The sequence below is a fragment of the Leptodactylus fuscus genome, chromosome 2 (assembly GCF_031893055.1).
Source record: "Leptodactylus fuscus isolate aLepFus1 chromosome 2, aLepFus1.hap2, whole genome shotgun sequence".
In the NCBI taxonomy this organism is placed as follows: domain Eukaryota; kingdom Metazoa; phylum Chordata; class Amphibia; order Anura; family Leptodactylidae; genus Leptodactylus; species Leptodactylus fuscus.
The window spans coordinates 46,847,724-46,862,499 of record NC_134266.1 but is presented as its reverse complement, the minus strand read 5'-3'; the positions used below and the strand labels follow the sequence as shown (position 1 = coordinate 46,862,499).

Genomic DNA, 14,776 nt, shown 5'->3' with positions numbered 1-14,776 from the left:
AAACACTAATACCCACCAGTTTTATCTGCACTCTGGAGGTCCTTTCTTCTGCCTGTATCCCCATGTGTGACCACTGCAGCGTATGACTGGCCTCAGCCATGTATATTATGAGATGAGGATGTGACGGTCTGCTGTGGTTATGTAGATATACAGAATGTGAACGCTTGTAGACAGGCCAGGACCACAGGGCCGGGGAGGAGTTAAACTTTTGATTTTTACTACGTTATCACAATCACATGCTTTGGCCAAATTTTTATTACCTTGAAAAACCCCTTTAAGGCAGGGACACGCTTTGTGTACTCTAAGTGGGGTTTAGCTTCTGGCGACTAACCCACTTCAAAGTACAGTAGTTGTGTAGTGAACAAATCCCATTCACATGCTGTAGAAATGTCTTGCGCTGAGGGTTTCGAGCAGACAACATATTGTTGCATGTTTGCCTTTAGACAGGGTCGGCCACTCTGAAATTGCCGCAGAAAGCTGCAGCGAAAACTGGCCATTTTTGGCCACTTTTTGCCATAGGAGGGTCAGTTGCAGAGGACACTCCACAGCGGACATGATTGGCTTTAACATGTTCCTCCAGATTTACTTCCTCGCCTTATGTGACGTAATGGGGCAAATGAAAAATGAAATTGTTTGCTGGAAATGGAGAGGTGCACATTACACACATTAGTATGTCCTGTACTTTAGGGCTAATGAATTATATTTCTGTCTGGAGCGGGGCTTTAACTTCGCTCCTCAAGGGCAGATCTTGTGTAAAGGATCTTCTAATGTGTTATGGAAGATAGCACATTGCTGAAGTCTCAGTTCACACCTCTTTGGCAAAGCTCTTACCCACTGGGGAAATTTACTATATTAGTTATGTCCAACCTTGGTGTAAAATGTGACAAAATGTGGTGCATCTAGGTAAGTTTACCTTCCAGTTAGGATGTCCAATTGCTCAGACCGTTCTAGATGTCTTAGTAACCAAAGTCTGAATAGTGCCAAATGGTTAGGATACTTTGTGAAGTCCTTACATACTGGAGAACAAGCCTTTACCAATATGATCTCCTTATATGTCTCTGTGACGTGTCATTTTCACTAGATTTCCCCCGATATTCTTTACACTTTTAGTTCTATTTCTCATGTACACTATTTCATTTCAGATGAACATCAAAAAGAGCAATGTCAAAATTTTGAAAAACTTTGATGAAGCAATAATTGTTGATGCTGCAAGTCTGGATCCTGAGTCGCTCTATCAACGAACATATGCTGGGTAAGTATATGTACATATGCTGTGGAAGTCGGTACAATGCACATTCTGGGATTTGCTGACTTATTGGTAACTCATGTCATCACTTGTTTCTGAGTTGGGGGTGGGGGTGGGGTCCAACCTCTTTACATAGGGCCTTTCTGCCACCCACCTTGCTGCTAAATTGTAGCACTGTCCCATTCAAGTAAATAGAGCTGGGTGGAAGACACCGCAGTGAAATAACAGTGATAGTCACATTACTCATAGGGAGACTGTTTCTGCATATGCCGGCAAGTCTGTACCTTCCTTTTTTTTTTTTTACAGCTGCCCTTGAGAAAGGAATATGCAAATAAGTTTCCTTGATGGAAAAAGGAAAAGTTTACTGTAGCACCACCTTCTGGAAGGTAGCTGACTGTAGATTAATACCTAGTGTCATTGACTGGGGTTAAAACCACACCAGAACATCACCTCCAATATAGCTTGCAAAGGCAATGTCTCCCTAAGGAGTCCTCTGACCACGTCTGTGACAACCCATCTAGCAAACCAGTATCTTGCTTTGCACTGGTGAAGAGGAAGGACCCACAAACAGCTGTTGATAAATGGTTTCTTAGAAAAATGGGCATTTATCTATCCGGATTGGAGGCTACCTCCCAAAAGGTGGCGCAAGAGCAAAGCTTACCTTTATCAATCAAGGAGAACTTATTTGCATATTCCTTTCCCACCATTCTTAGTAGATCAGCGGTTCTTAACCTTGTTTGAGGTACCGAACCCACCAGTTTCATATGCACATTCACCGAACCCTTTAGTGATAAATCAAATATGATTTTTTTCCAAATTCAAGACATAGGTATGTGTTTTTTTACTGGTACACCAAATGAACCGTGCATAGGGCCTAGGGTTCGATCGAATCCTGGTTAAGAACCACTGTAGTAGAGCATACATGGATAGTAAGATTTTCCCTAAAGAGACATAGCACCCCTGATCCTCATTATAATGAGACAAGCCATGTACTTCATGAGTTAATGGGGTCTATCAGTAGGGGTCCAACCACTCATACCCTCACTGATGGGGAGCGGGCAGTACATGCATTGCTCTACTCATTGCTTTGGTAGCACCAGAGATACCAGTGGGTAGGGAATAACTTGTTTAGATGGAAGTTAAACTGTACACGTAAAGTTATTCTTTAGCAGTCAGCTTCTATGCTAGGTTATAGGCAAGGTTATAGACTTATAGGCTCAAGACATATTATTCAGTCCCCCCCACCCCCGATGGATCTAATTCAACACCCATACCTTCGTTCATATATGCAGTATAAACCTATAACTCTCCCTGTATATTCATGAAATTGTGCAGTTTGTTTAAAAGGGGTTGTCCATTTTTGTACCCCTGCTTGAACGGAGTGACTGTTGTTCATGCCCTTTCCCATCTGTATATGGCTGCCAAAGGGAAGCCAAGTTCAACCCCCTACTAACACCCATATACAACATGTGTCAGGAGATTCTTTACACATCTAAAGGGGCTCAATATTATGGCCATGTAAGGGGTCTTTAGAAAGTTACATGTATGACTCAGAGGATTCTCTGCATTCAGCGATATTATAGCTGTATTATGACCTTTGCATTCAGTCATGTCTGTATTTCTATCTAATGTTTCTTTTTCATTTACGGACAGGAAAATGACTTTCGGGACAGTGAGCGATCTAGGCCAGTTCATCAGAGAGTCTGAGCCGGAGCCAGATGTAAAGAAATCAAAAGGTAAATGTCCTAATTTTACAAGTCCTTGTTCTCCTGTTATTCTGCAGGTTCCTAGTTTCCATCACAGAAATAACTATTGGTTTTATTTGCATTTAGGATCAATGTTCTCACAAGCTATGAAGAAATGGGTCCAGGGCAACACAGATGAGGTAGCTACTATCTCCAAACATACTGATAATGCTCTAAAGGATTTGCTTTAAAAGATTTCCCTATCCAAAGGGTGGGTCATAGGTATCTGATCACTGCAGGGGTCACTGCTGAGACCTTCTCTTTATATGTGTCTGCTGCCACTCTGCTCAGTCTCTACGGGCTTAGTGATCAGCAATCTTCTACAGTCCCAGCAGACATGTGCTACGGATTTCAGCAATATGACCTCCTGCCATCGGACTCTCGTGCCACTATTTTCTATGAGAAGCACATATTGCACATGGAATCACCCCTTGTCTCTATTCAGACAACTTGTCAACGCCGTGACTCAAATATTTACTGCCATGTGGACTGTGGATATTTGTGGTTTGCAGGGCTGGCTCCAGATTTGTGTGGGCCCTTGGGTGACAGAGCCTTAGTGGGCCCCTTTGCGGCACAACTCATGAGACATCAGTGTTTTCCTATGAAAGGTGCCAAAGCAAAAAAAAAACTACTAAAATTGGGTGTTTGTTTTTTTTTTGGTGGCAACCCGCTGGAATGTTGTAGGCCTACTAAAGTGTGGAAAATGTCCTACAGGAAAAGGTTGAATTTATCTAATAAAAGTAAAGGTTGCTTTTACGGCATCCATTGTACTTGCTGCTCAGCTACAGAACTCTTACTAAATGGGTTCCTGAATACCTACTAATGTGATCTTAGACCCCATGCACACTACCAAGAGTGCATCTAATGTGGTGCGGAGTTTGCAGTGGAATATACTCCAATGCTGCTCAAGTGACATTACAGTGTCAACTGGTTGCATTCCATGATGCATTTATGTCTATGGGGGCTTCCAATTCATTCTGATGATACACAGCAGGATATGACCTGCTCTACCCTGCTCCATGTCATCAGAACAGATCATAATCCCCCCCCCCCTCCATGAACGAAAATGCATCACTGAATACACATGCTTTAAACTGGGCCCCACATCAGATGCACACTCGGTCGTGGATATAGAGTCTTATACATTCTCTTCAGTGTTGGCATGTAATTCTTCCGTATTACCTTACAATAAACTGGGTTAATACAGTGGCCAGTCTTGATTTTCCATTGTGTGCTCAGGTGTCTCAAGCTCCTGTTTATTTTAGGCTCAAGAAGAAATGGCTTGGAAGATAGCAAAGATGATTGTCAATGATGTGATGCATCAGGCACAGTACAGTCCTCCAGCAGACACATCTACAAAGGTCAGTGTGTTTACTGTCACATGTGCTATTATAATGTGTCGCCTCTTATATAGGACATAATGTTCTACTACGGTGGCATTAGCCTCCACTTAAGAGAAATTTATTAAGACTGGTCTTCTGTTTTCCAGTCTGAATTCATTCCCCCGTGGCACTAACTGGCCCTGGATTATCAAGAGTCACTTAAATGGCTTGTGCAGTTAAGGAAACTTGTCCAGAGAATAGGAGGTAAATGTCTTATCACTGGGGTCCCTAACAATCAGAACAGTGAAAGCTCTAAAGCTTCCTTGTGAATGGAGCCCCAGTGAGAATGCGTGGCCAGCGCTCCATGTACTGCTATGGGACTGTAATCTCTTACCCATAGCAGTGACTTGAGCGCCAGCTACGCAAGTGCATAGGAACTCTACTCACAAGGAGACTAGAGGGACTTCCAGTCCTCCGTTCTTCTGATTCCTGGAAGCCCTGGCGGTTGGACCTTCAGTGATCTGATCCTTAACCCCTATTCTGTGGATAAGGGGATACGCATCGTTCACAGCACAACCTCTTTAATAATTCCGGTACCCGAATCTAAATATATGCCAGTGACTGGCATAGATTTCTTATACAACTCACGTGAGTTATAGTAAGTTTGCCAGGTTGTGCTAGCTATATGCTGCTCACATTGCGTAGAAGAAAATCTTTTCTTACTTGGAAACCGCTCCAGTATCATGCAAGACATGCTTTATTTTGAGAAGTATTGATCTGTACTGATGTTAATAATGTACTTTGGTTTTTATTTACATACCCCTGTTTAAGATCTTTTAACATCATGTACATTGGTCGGGGTTTCACGCATGCGCGAGCTGAGCTGCCACTCAGACCTTTGTATATGGTTTTGCTCCGTGACTCACATTCTCTTCTTCGCACATGCGCATTGATCATTTGATCGCGCACATTTATTTAGTTTTTGCGCATGCGCGAATCTAGCAGCCATTTTACCTTGGTCCACAAATGTAGTTTTTCCTCTAGTGGCTCATATTCTTTATTCGCGCATGCGCACTGACCATCAATGCGGCCATTTCCTGCAGTATTCTCCTTGAACAAGGTTTGCCTCCGTATGTATGGGCCATATTATTGTAATTATATATTAAAATAAAAAACAACTAAGACTAAGATTCTATTGTGTATAGTGTGTGAGGAGCACTCATGGGACATTATAGTGTGTGGGGGGACAGTAATGGGGCATTCGTGCCTACTAGGCAGCTTAATACTTCTCAGGACGTCGGACGGGTCATGGCTATGCCTGACCAATGACTGTAGGGATAGTTATTGGAGAAGGCGTAATTTGCAGACCAGTGGAGGACCGACTGCTCAGAGCTCCACTGATCAGGAGACATTGTGCTGAATGGAACGGTGATCAGGAAACATGATCACCACTCCATATATTGGTAGTCTTGAACATAACCAAATTGCAGAGCTTGCTTAGATGGAGAAACCCCTATAGCACCATTTATAGTTCTGGATGAATCCTGCCTGTGGCTTGAGCAAAATGCATTACTGCAAACGCAGAGACTGATATGTCCAGGGACACTGTTACTTCCAACATCTCTAACTCCACAGTCATGTCTGTAGTCCATCTAGTTTTAGAGATATCACTGGTTAAAGTGTGGCTGCATATACTCAGACTTTCACTTTAACCAGTGTATAGGAGAACACATGCAGCTCACAATGTGGGGCGAGGAGACAATGATTTTTTTATTATTCTCCTGTCCCTGTCACTTAATATAACCACAGGGGCGGGGGTACCATGAACTTTTGTTCATGGTTTCACACCCCCATTATCAATCGGAAGTATGCTGGTATGCAGAGAGGGTTGAAATGTGATACGTATCTAAAGGGTTAAAACGCACATAAGGCCCTGGAGATCCGGGGAGATTTATTTCAGCCATCGACTCAAAATCTGCAATAAAAAAGTGACATTTTCAGGAGGGTTTTTGTGTCTTATTGACAAATACTTTCACATTACATTTTATGTATATGATTTTTTATTTCTTGTTTTCCTAGATGGAAGATCAGTGACACCCGGCTTCACACCACTTTCTGTCTGACATGACACAATAGTCTCTTGCACTTACAGATATTGCGTTCCGGCCGCTGTGCTGAGCAGTACAAGCTATTACAGTCATGAAGGCCTTTCAGAGCTACAAGAGCAATTGATTTTTTTTTTTTTTAAAGTAAATAATCTTGTCCCAATATAATATCTACAAAAATGTAACGGTGACAATGAAGGTGAAACATATGAAGTGTGAACACAGACCTTCTGCTTCAGAGATGCTGCACATGTCTGATACAGATCATTAGATTTACAATGGTTAACAATTCAGGACGGGTCTAGGACTTTTTGTCCATCTACACTGGAAATATCATTTGCTTTTGGCTTGGAAGACATCACTGGAGAGTTCCTGCAGACGGCTGATGTCTTGAGGTGTCCACTCAGAATTACTTTTCTTATGTTTTTCCTCCTTTATAACTGGGAAAATAACTTTTTCTTTATCCACAGAGTATACGTCATACCAAGACCACACCGGGTCATTAAAGATGTAGTCTCGGCCATAGGTCATGTTAGTGCATGCATACACATTGATCATTTAGTCACACGCCATGACCTGTTACTATAATACCAGATTCTCATCTATGGCTATTTATGTGGATTTTAGTTTCCTTTACAGTTTACCAGGTAGCCAAAAGGTCATACATTGAGCCCTTAGGTGGTTTACATCTATTGTAAGGGGTTGTCTGCTCAGCAAAATAGACTTGTAAAATTTCCTATGATTATAATAGAAGTTTTTACCGTTAGGAGTCTTTCACATTTTCACTCTTAACTTCTGCTTTGTGCCCCCTGATACTGGGCAAGAACAAGGCAAAGTTTCCAGAGCTGGCACAACATCCCATACAAAGGAAAGAAACCCATGTGATCAGCAGATGGGATGTCTTCACAAGAATAGGGGCGTCTTCTGATAGGCGCAAAGCAGCACTAAGAGCCAAAATGTAAAATAGACCCTTTTTGGTGAGCTAATAAGTCATTTAATGCATTTTATACAACATTCCTGTGAGACAGGCTTCACACCTGGAACGGCATTGACGCTACGAAAACGTGTTACGCTTCACGATCCATAGCAATAATCATATGCATGGTGCAGGGCTTCACAGCTTTAGCCTACCCATATACATAAGTTGGCCGTGATGTACAAACTCCCTGATCATCAACACCACTGACTAAAATGGCTAATTGGGGGCCATTTAGAAAAAAAAAAAAAAAAATGTGCAGAATGGGAATGGATGGTCCAAATTGGGCATATCATGCCACACACTTACATTTTCAGCTGACCCACGGGTGAAAATTTCCAATACAACAAATCAGTTTTTGGCAGAAAGATGTAGTCTGATGGTCCCTGGTAGTGTTTTTTTTTTTTTTAAACTACCTTTGGCTTAAATTGCCAAAATTGGTCATATCAGACTTTATCTCTTAGCTTTCGGTCCCTGGACCTTACCATCCATACTCTTACAAAAGTAGAAAAATATTCAGTATCCTGTTAAACCATTTACATTAATGTGGACATGTTACACTCTACATTAGGTGTATCACAGCCCCCCATTTAGTTTGGATACATGCTGTACACTCTACATTGGGTTTATCACAGCTTCCCATTTAAATCATCATGCAACACTTATATTAAGGTGAGAAATATCCAACCATTTATGTCCATTCATTGGCCTTCATAGTATAGGGCGTTGTCAACAATTAAACAAACATGGCTGCTTTCTTCCAACAGTAATGAAATATTTGTCTACAGATTCTGTACTAGTGCAGCTCATTCCTATTAAAATCTAGAGGGTTGGGCTGCAGAACCAGACAAAACCTGTGGACAGGTGTGATGCAGTTTGAAAGAAAACAGCCTTGTTTATCTATTAATGGACAATTCCTTTAAGGGGATTGTGCAGGATTAGAAAACACTGCCGCTTTCTTATAAGAAGTGACATTGTACATTGGTCAGATGCCAGTGCTACAGCTCGGCCCCATTAAAATGAACGGAACTGGGCTATAGCATATCCATGTGACCAGTGGATGTGATGTCACTTCGAGGGAAGTAGTTGTCTATGTTTTTTAATCCCCTTTAAAAGCCCTAGGTGTAGAGTACTAGAAGTCACTGCAAACCTAAAAAGAGACGAGATAGTTTTAAGTAAAAGCTGCATTTCTCAATGAGTTAAAGTTGCCTGAAGGTAGAAACAATTTAGTAATATGGCGGAAATGGCTTGTGAAAATGACAGCATAACAAGTGAGGCCGAACGTCAGGAATCCTGAGCCTCGTACTGTAGAGGTTGTGGTGTTAAAGAACAGATGGAAGGTCGCTTGTGGATTCACATCTACATTCAATAACTGATCTCTCTGTCTATGCTGCAATTACATTTTGGGACACAAATACAAGTTGTCTGGAAGAAGCCTTGGATCTTATGGTGGCGCTGCATCCATATATATAACTGCTGCAGGACCATGATCATGAGATCCAGCTTTTCAGACTATTGGACCTACAAGTATTGCAAGTGGATCCTTGTCTGGTTCCGGGCGTACACAGCACTGCGTTGGGCTTCATTACGTTTTGGGGCATCACCTATGCTCCTAATGCAACACTCCGTTACACTGCTGTGGTTTTAGGACTGAGAGTATTCCCTCTGTATGGCAATTTGGGGTGTTTGATCCTTGTTTGTATGTTTTTATATGTTTTCTTTTATTTTTCTTTATCATTACCGTATAAAATAATATAAATCACTTTGCTATGTGGCGTTTCCAGCCATGGGGATGCCATTGATTCTCTAGGTAATATATTACAGCAGCAGTTGTTAAGATTACCCTATGTATTGTCTGGTAATATACAAAAGAAGGCTGTGTATAGCTGCGTTTTTGGTACTATGTACCTTTTCCATGACCTTCTCATACCTAAGTATTCCTGTACTTAATCCTTCATCTATTTAAATGTGATAAATTGAGATTATATCAAAGAAATATTAAAGTGTTGTCTATCCTTTTCATTGTGTGTGATCTCTGACTGTGTCACAGACTGGTAATAACATGGAGCGGGCAGATCACTGGATAGAAGTCATAGTTCTAAGTCTGGATAAATACGGTGAAAAAAACAGGACTTTATTAGCCCAAATGTGCAACGTTTCAGTTCAACAGGACCTTTATCAAACCACAAATTACCAAAAAATCTACACAGAGCATGAGCCTCTAACACCCCAGCAGCTCTTGTCCATTACCCAAATGGGAAATAATCTTCGCATCGGAGGACCCCCTTCTCTACCAATGCCCAGCCACTGAAGTGTTGAAATTGTGACGCCAAAAAATAAACCCGTGCATTTGGCAATGTCAACCCTCCTTCTTCCTTAGGTAACATCAGTTTTTCCAATTTGATTCTGGGCACCCCATATTACCACACCAAATCCCAAAATAAATTATGCATTATCCTAAACCAATACTTTGGTATCACAACTGGAGGTATTAATGTCCAGGGGCGGATCCATGGCCGGGTGGCCCAGGGCCCCATGGCTCGACCAGGACCCAGCGCCGCCAGGCGATTTTTTTTTTTTTTTTTTATGAACCAGCGCAGGAGAGCTACCGCTCTCCGTGCGCTAGTTCAGACGTCTACATATCAGCGTAGGCGGCATCATTACGCCGCCTACGCTGATATGTAGATGTCGGCCGAGAGAAGAGACTCGCGGAGGCAGCGGGAACAGCAGCAGCGCGATCGGTAAGTATAATAACATTTTTTTTTTTGTTTTATAATAGGCCTCTACGGTAACGGCCTATTTACCAACCTCCCTGGACCTGTTCACTGCTGTCCCCGCTTCCCCTTGTACTATAAGCCGCGGAGGCCGGAAGTGAATAGTCCTGGACCAGGCCGCGATCCCACTGTCGCTATTATTATTATACTCGGGGGGTCTTTTCAGACCCCCAAGTATAATAATCGGAGCCCCAGGGGAGGTGAGGTAACATAATAAACAATGTTACTCACCTCACCGGGATCCGATGTTAATCCTAGCAGGCTTCGGGCCTATATGGTAATGCCCAGACATCTCATGGCGGTCCAAAGGGAAGAGACGGGAAATGTGAGAAGACGTCTGGAACCGCCACTGTTAATGTCATTTTAATTATATTGGCCCTCCCTATTGCTGAGAGTGGCAGTCTCTCGACAACCATGTGGCCTACACTTTTGCTAGAATTTTCACATCTGTATGAGGCCTGCTTCACATCTGCATCCAGAAATCCGCTTCGGGACCCCCTCCCGAACGGAATACCAAATGCATTGACAAACGGTGAGCTTATGAAAGCACATGGACCCCATAGACTATAATGAGGTCCGTGTGATTTCTGTTCTATGTCTGCACGGGTCATGCGGAGAGGAAAGTAGTTCTTGAAGTATATTCTCTCCACGATTCATGCTGACAGCGTGCGGAAAACACACAGACCCCATTATAGTCTATGGGGTCACCGCTTGTCAATGCGTTTGGTATTCCATTTGGGGGGGTCCCCAAGCAAACTACCTGAACGGAATACGGAACGCAGATGTGAACTGGGCCTTACACATCATATTTCTGCTTTCTTCCATCCTTGGTAAGTTGATGCAGCTTTTAATAGGGAGAGAACATGATGAAGAACTCCGTGATCCCTATTCTCTCTCAGAATACACCTACATATAGCGATTATCACCTCAGCTTACACTAGATCATATACTGTGGCTCTCTATACAAAGACGCACACACCAGTAACATTGCACTAGTTACATCCCTTACACCCGGCAGGTAACACGATGCACTAGGTATTGTCACTTTGTTTCTAGTTTCTATATCAATAAAGCACTTACAAAAAAAACAAGAACACGCTCTCTGTACTTGTACGTGTTTTCCTCTCTTGTTGTGGAGGCGGGCGCCACCTAGTGGCCCAGTGTCATGATCGCTTATCCTGTCAATCCAACGTGTTTTCCCTGAAGGTGTCTTTGGGCCCCCTGCCCTGTAGTATCCGACATGGGACTGATCCGATGACTCCCCCGGACCCGGCTGTACAGGTGAGCTGACGTCCAGTCTTCGGTGTGCGCGACATTATGGCGTAGCTGTGCAGCTAAACTTATGCCGCCTGTCAGTATATGGCAGAGGAGCTAATACTGAGCTGGAGACCAGCAGGACGCATTGCCTTATGTGTGGTGACTGCACAGGGAGGCTTTAGTGATAGTGACCGCAGTTGCTATGGGTGCATTCACATGGTGCTGTTAAAACCGTATCAAAACCGCATGGGGAATAACTATATGCAGTCTGGATGCCTTTTTGACACTTTTTTGATTTTACATTTGAAACAAGTTAAACAAATGTGTTTCATCAGTAAAGTTAAGAAACTGTCCCCAAACCAGCAAGGAATTCTTTCCAGTTAAGTTTTGACATCTTGATCTATTGTTTTTACTTTCCCGCAGCGGGAATTGAACCTGCGCTCTCTTGCCCCCCTGGATATGTACATCACCTATAGACTCCCTACATGTAATAGGAGCAGGGAGTCAGGAAGCTATTGATGGCCCTTTTGGCTGTGGGGCAATCCCTTGGACCCCACAGTCTCATCACAGGGATGGTAAAGGGGGTGATCTTGCCCCCCTAACAGCACCCAAATGTCATGATCTGTGGGGTAAAGCGGTTGTCCAGGAATTACAGGTTTTGGCATGGAAGGTGGGGGGAAAAAAACAAAAACATATACTCACCTGCTCAGGTGTTCCCCACTGCAGTCTGGTTCAGCGGCGCCCCACAGCTTGTTCCAGTGGAAGCCCTCACCATATGTGACCATTGAAGCCAAGTAAATGACATCACTAACCTATGATGTTCCAATTTCTTTCCTTGTTGGCCTCAGCAGTCATGTGTGGCTGGACCAGACTGTGGTGGGGAACATTGGAGCACCAGGAACAGGAGAGTATGTTTTTTTTTTTTTTTTTTACCTTCCCCGGCCTCCTTTCTGCAATTCCTGGACACTCCCTTTAAGTTGCCGGAGTCCTGTGTCCTCTACCAAACCACGTGATAGTATTACAATGCTTTTAACTATATCCTCAGTGCAATGTAATAGTATAGTGCAGAGCAGGTAAGGGTTAATGCCACAATTTTGGGGTAGATATAGCTCATTGATTAACTTTTATTAACTCTTTCAGGGAAGGAATAGAAAAATAGAAATTTAGCCATAGGCTTTTTAGGATCTAAATTTTGCCTCATTTATTTTCTTGGTCGATACCATTAAAAAAAAAAAAATAAGTTTTTTAAGTTTAACTACATTTGTAGATTAAATCCCCTTCTGGTAATAAAACTTTCTGTGGGGAAAATAACACTACAGTTCCTCATGGTTTTCTAGATCTCGGCTTGCTGTCATTCATTCTGTTACTTATAAGAGATAAAAAGCTACCATGGTCATGTGATTTACAGTCCATGGTCATGTGATTTACGGTCCATGGTCATGTGACGAGCACACAGGTACACAGCTGATTACCAGGCAGATGTCTGGTTATTGTGCTGTGACTATAAAGATCGGTACCGGTGTGCTCATCACATGACCATGGACCGTAAACAGGGGTGAACCATGGGTTTCTGCCGCCTCCTCCGGGGCCGCGCGGAGGGGGCGGTGCCGAGCGGAGCAAGCGTCTTTAGCAGGCAGAGAGCAGGCAGGGAGAGGACCTGCTCTCTGCCTGAGCGTGAGGGGTGGCCGCTGGAGCAGTGCTGCTCCAGCGGCCTTCCCAATCCACCGCTCAGTGACGGTGACTCTAAGCCAGTCCAGGACAGCTTGTCCTGGACTGGCTTAGGTCAGCAAAAATGCCGCCCTCCCCGGGGCCCTGACATAGCGCCGCGTGAAGCGGTCGCTTCAGGTCGCTTCATGGGAGGTGCGGCGCTGACCGTAAATCACATGACCATGGTCAGAGTTTTATCCTCTAGAGGTAACAGAATGAATGACATGAAGCAGAGATCTAGAAGAATTGATGCAGAAAGTATATTGGAAAATTGTGCAACTTTTTATTATACAAACCATAACATTTGTCTCTCAATAATGGTCTGAAAGTGGCCAACCCCTTTAATTTCAGGCAAACACAAAATAAAAACCTGCCCGTCTGAGCAACTAAGCACTGGTTCACATCTGCTTTTGGCATTCCATTCGGGGAGTCCGCTTGGGGACCCCCCTCCCGAACAGAATATCGAATGCATTGACAAGCAGTGAGCTTATGAAAGCACACAGACCCCATAGACTATAAAGGGGTCAGTGTGTTTTCTATGTGGTGTCCTCACGGAACATTCAGAGAGAAAAGTACTTCATGAGCTACTTTCCTCTCCGCATAAAACACACGGACCCCATTATAGTCTATGGGGTCTGTGTGCTTTTCATAAGATCACTGCTTGTCAATGCATTCGGTATTCTGTTCGGGGGTCCCCAAGTGGATTTCTCAAACGGAATACTGAACACAGATGTGAACCAGGTCTCGCTAAACAGTAATGTTAACCTAACTATACGTGTGGCTTACCTCCAGCCACTTGAGCAAAACAAGCACAACTTTGTCTCACCGGGCTCAGGGTTACTGGACAGAATTGTGGAACCAAGTTCACCTCATGGAACTGCAATGCAATGCAAGAGCTGCAATCTTTTCTTGGCCAGTGATGAGCTAAAGACTCATACCTGGGGCTGAGACCTACTCAGGACCCGCCCTAGACCACACATAAGTTAAATACCTTGGGGTGCTATAGCGTAATTCCAGCACTCTGCCTGTCACCTTCTCACAGTTTTCACTAGTTGCAATAACCGTATCCAGCTGCACCATGTGAATACACTGTTAGTGCGGGTTCTCATGTATTATTTCCACCAATATTGTCTGTGGAGCCGGTCTCAGTATGATGCTCTGTAACAAGGAGTGAGATAAACTGCAGAATCGATAGGCAGGAGGAAATGACATCATCTTCGTATGGCTCCAACACTTACTTTTGGGTATTTGTGGAGATGAATTCACGCACAGATTTCCTGTAGAATTTGTTTTTACTGTTTATTCATTTGCATAGGGTATGCTGAAAACTACTGTATTTACTTACTGACAAGGTCATATAGCTGGAAGCAGCTCTGTTCCTACACACATGGATTGGAATAGACTTGTAGATCCCAGGTACCAACACTAAAGCGTATAGCTCTGGCGGTGATACCAGAGAGCTGCAGATAAAGGGGTTGTGCTGATGAGGACACTTATCCGTATCCACAGAACAGCCGGTAGTCGGGGCCCCAGTGATCAGGAGAACAAGGGACCAAAAGTTTTTTTGGTCTGGAAACTGAGGAGGAGGGTGCTTCAGTTTCTGGACCAAAAAATGGGTATCTGTGACTGGATGCCGGTGCGGTG

At 43.5% G+C, this 14,776-nt stretch overlaps 2 protein-coding genes across 3 annotated transcripts in view; both read left to right on the top strand.

The window, feature by feature from the left end:
- AKAP10 (A-kinase anchoring protein 10) overlaps window positions 1–9,414 on the top strand; it is a 37,511-nt gene extending 28,097 nt beyond the window's left edge. Inside the window, exons 11-15 of the mRNA XM_075263669.1 lie at window positions 1,143–1,252; window positions 2,900–2,982; window positions 3,079–3,131; window positions 4,257–4,352; window positions 6,393–9,414. Of these exons, the coding sequence (XP_075119770.1) occupies window positions 1,143–1,252; window positions 2,900–2,982; window positions 3,079–3,131; window positions 4,257–4,352; window positions 6,393–6,407 (357 nt within the window). The 3' untranslated portion in view covers window positions 6,408–9,414. The remainder of the gene's footprint in view (window positions 1–1,142; window positions 1,253–2,899; window positions 2,983–3,078; window positions 3,132–4,256; window positions 4,353–6,392) is intronic.
- A 1,902-nt stretch (window positions 9,415–11,316) lies between these two features.
- Window positions 11,317–14,776, top strand: part of CTPS2 (CTP synthase 2) — a 150,837-nt gene continuing 147,377 nt past the window's right edge. The window contains exon 1 of one of the 2 annotated variants that reach the window (XM_075263671.1): window positions 11,317–11,449. The gene's annotated coding sequence lies outside the window, so the exon portion shown is untranslated. The remainder of the gene's footprint in view (window positions 11,450–14,776) is intronic. The other variant, XM_075263670.1, reaches the window with a different exon arrangement.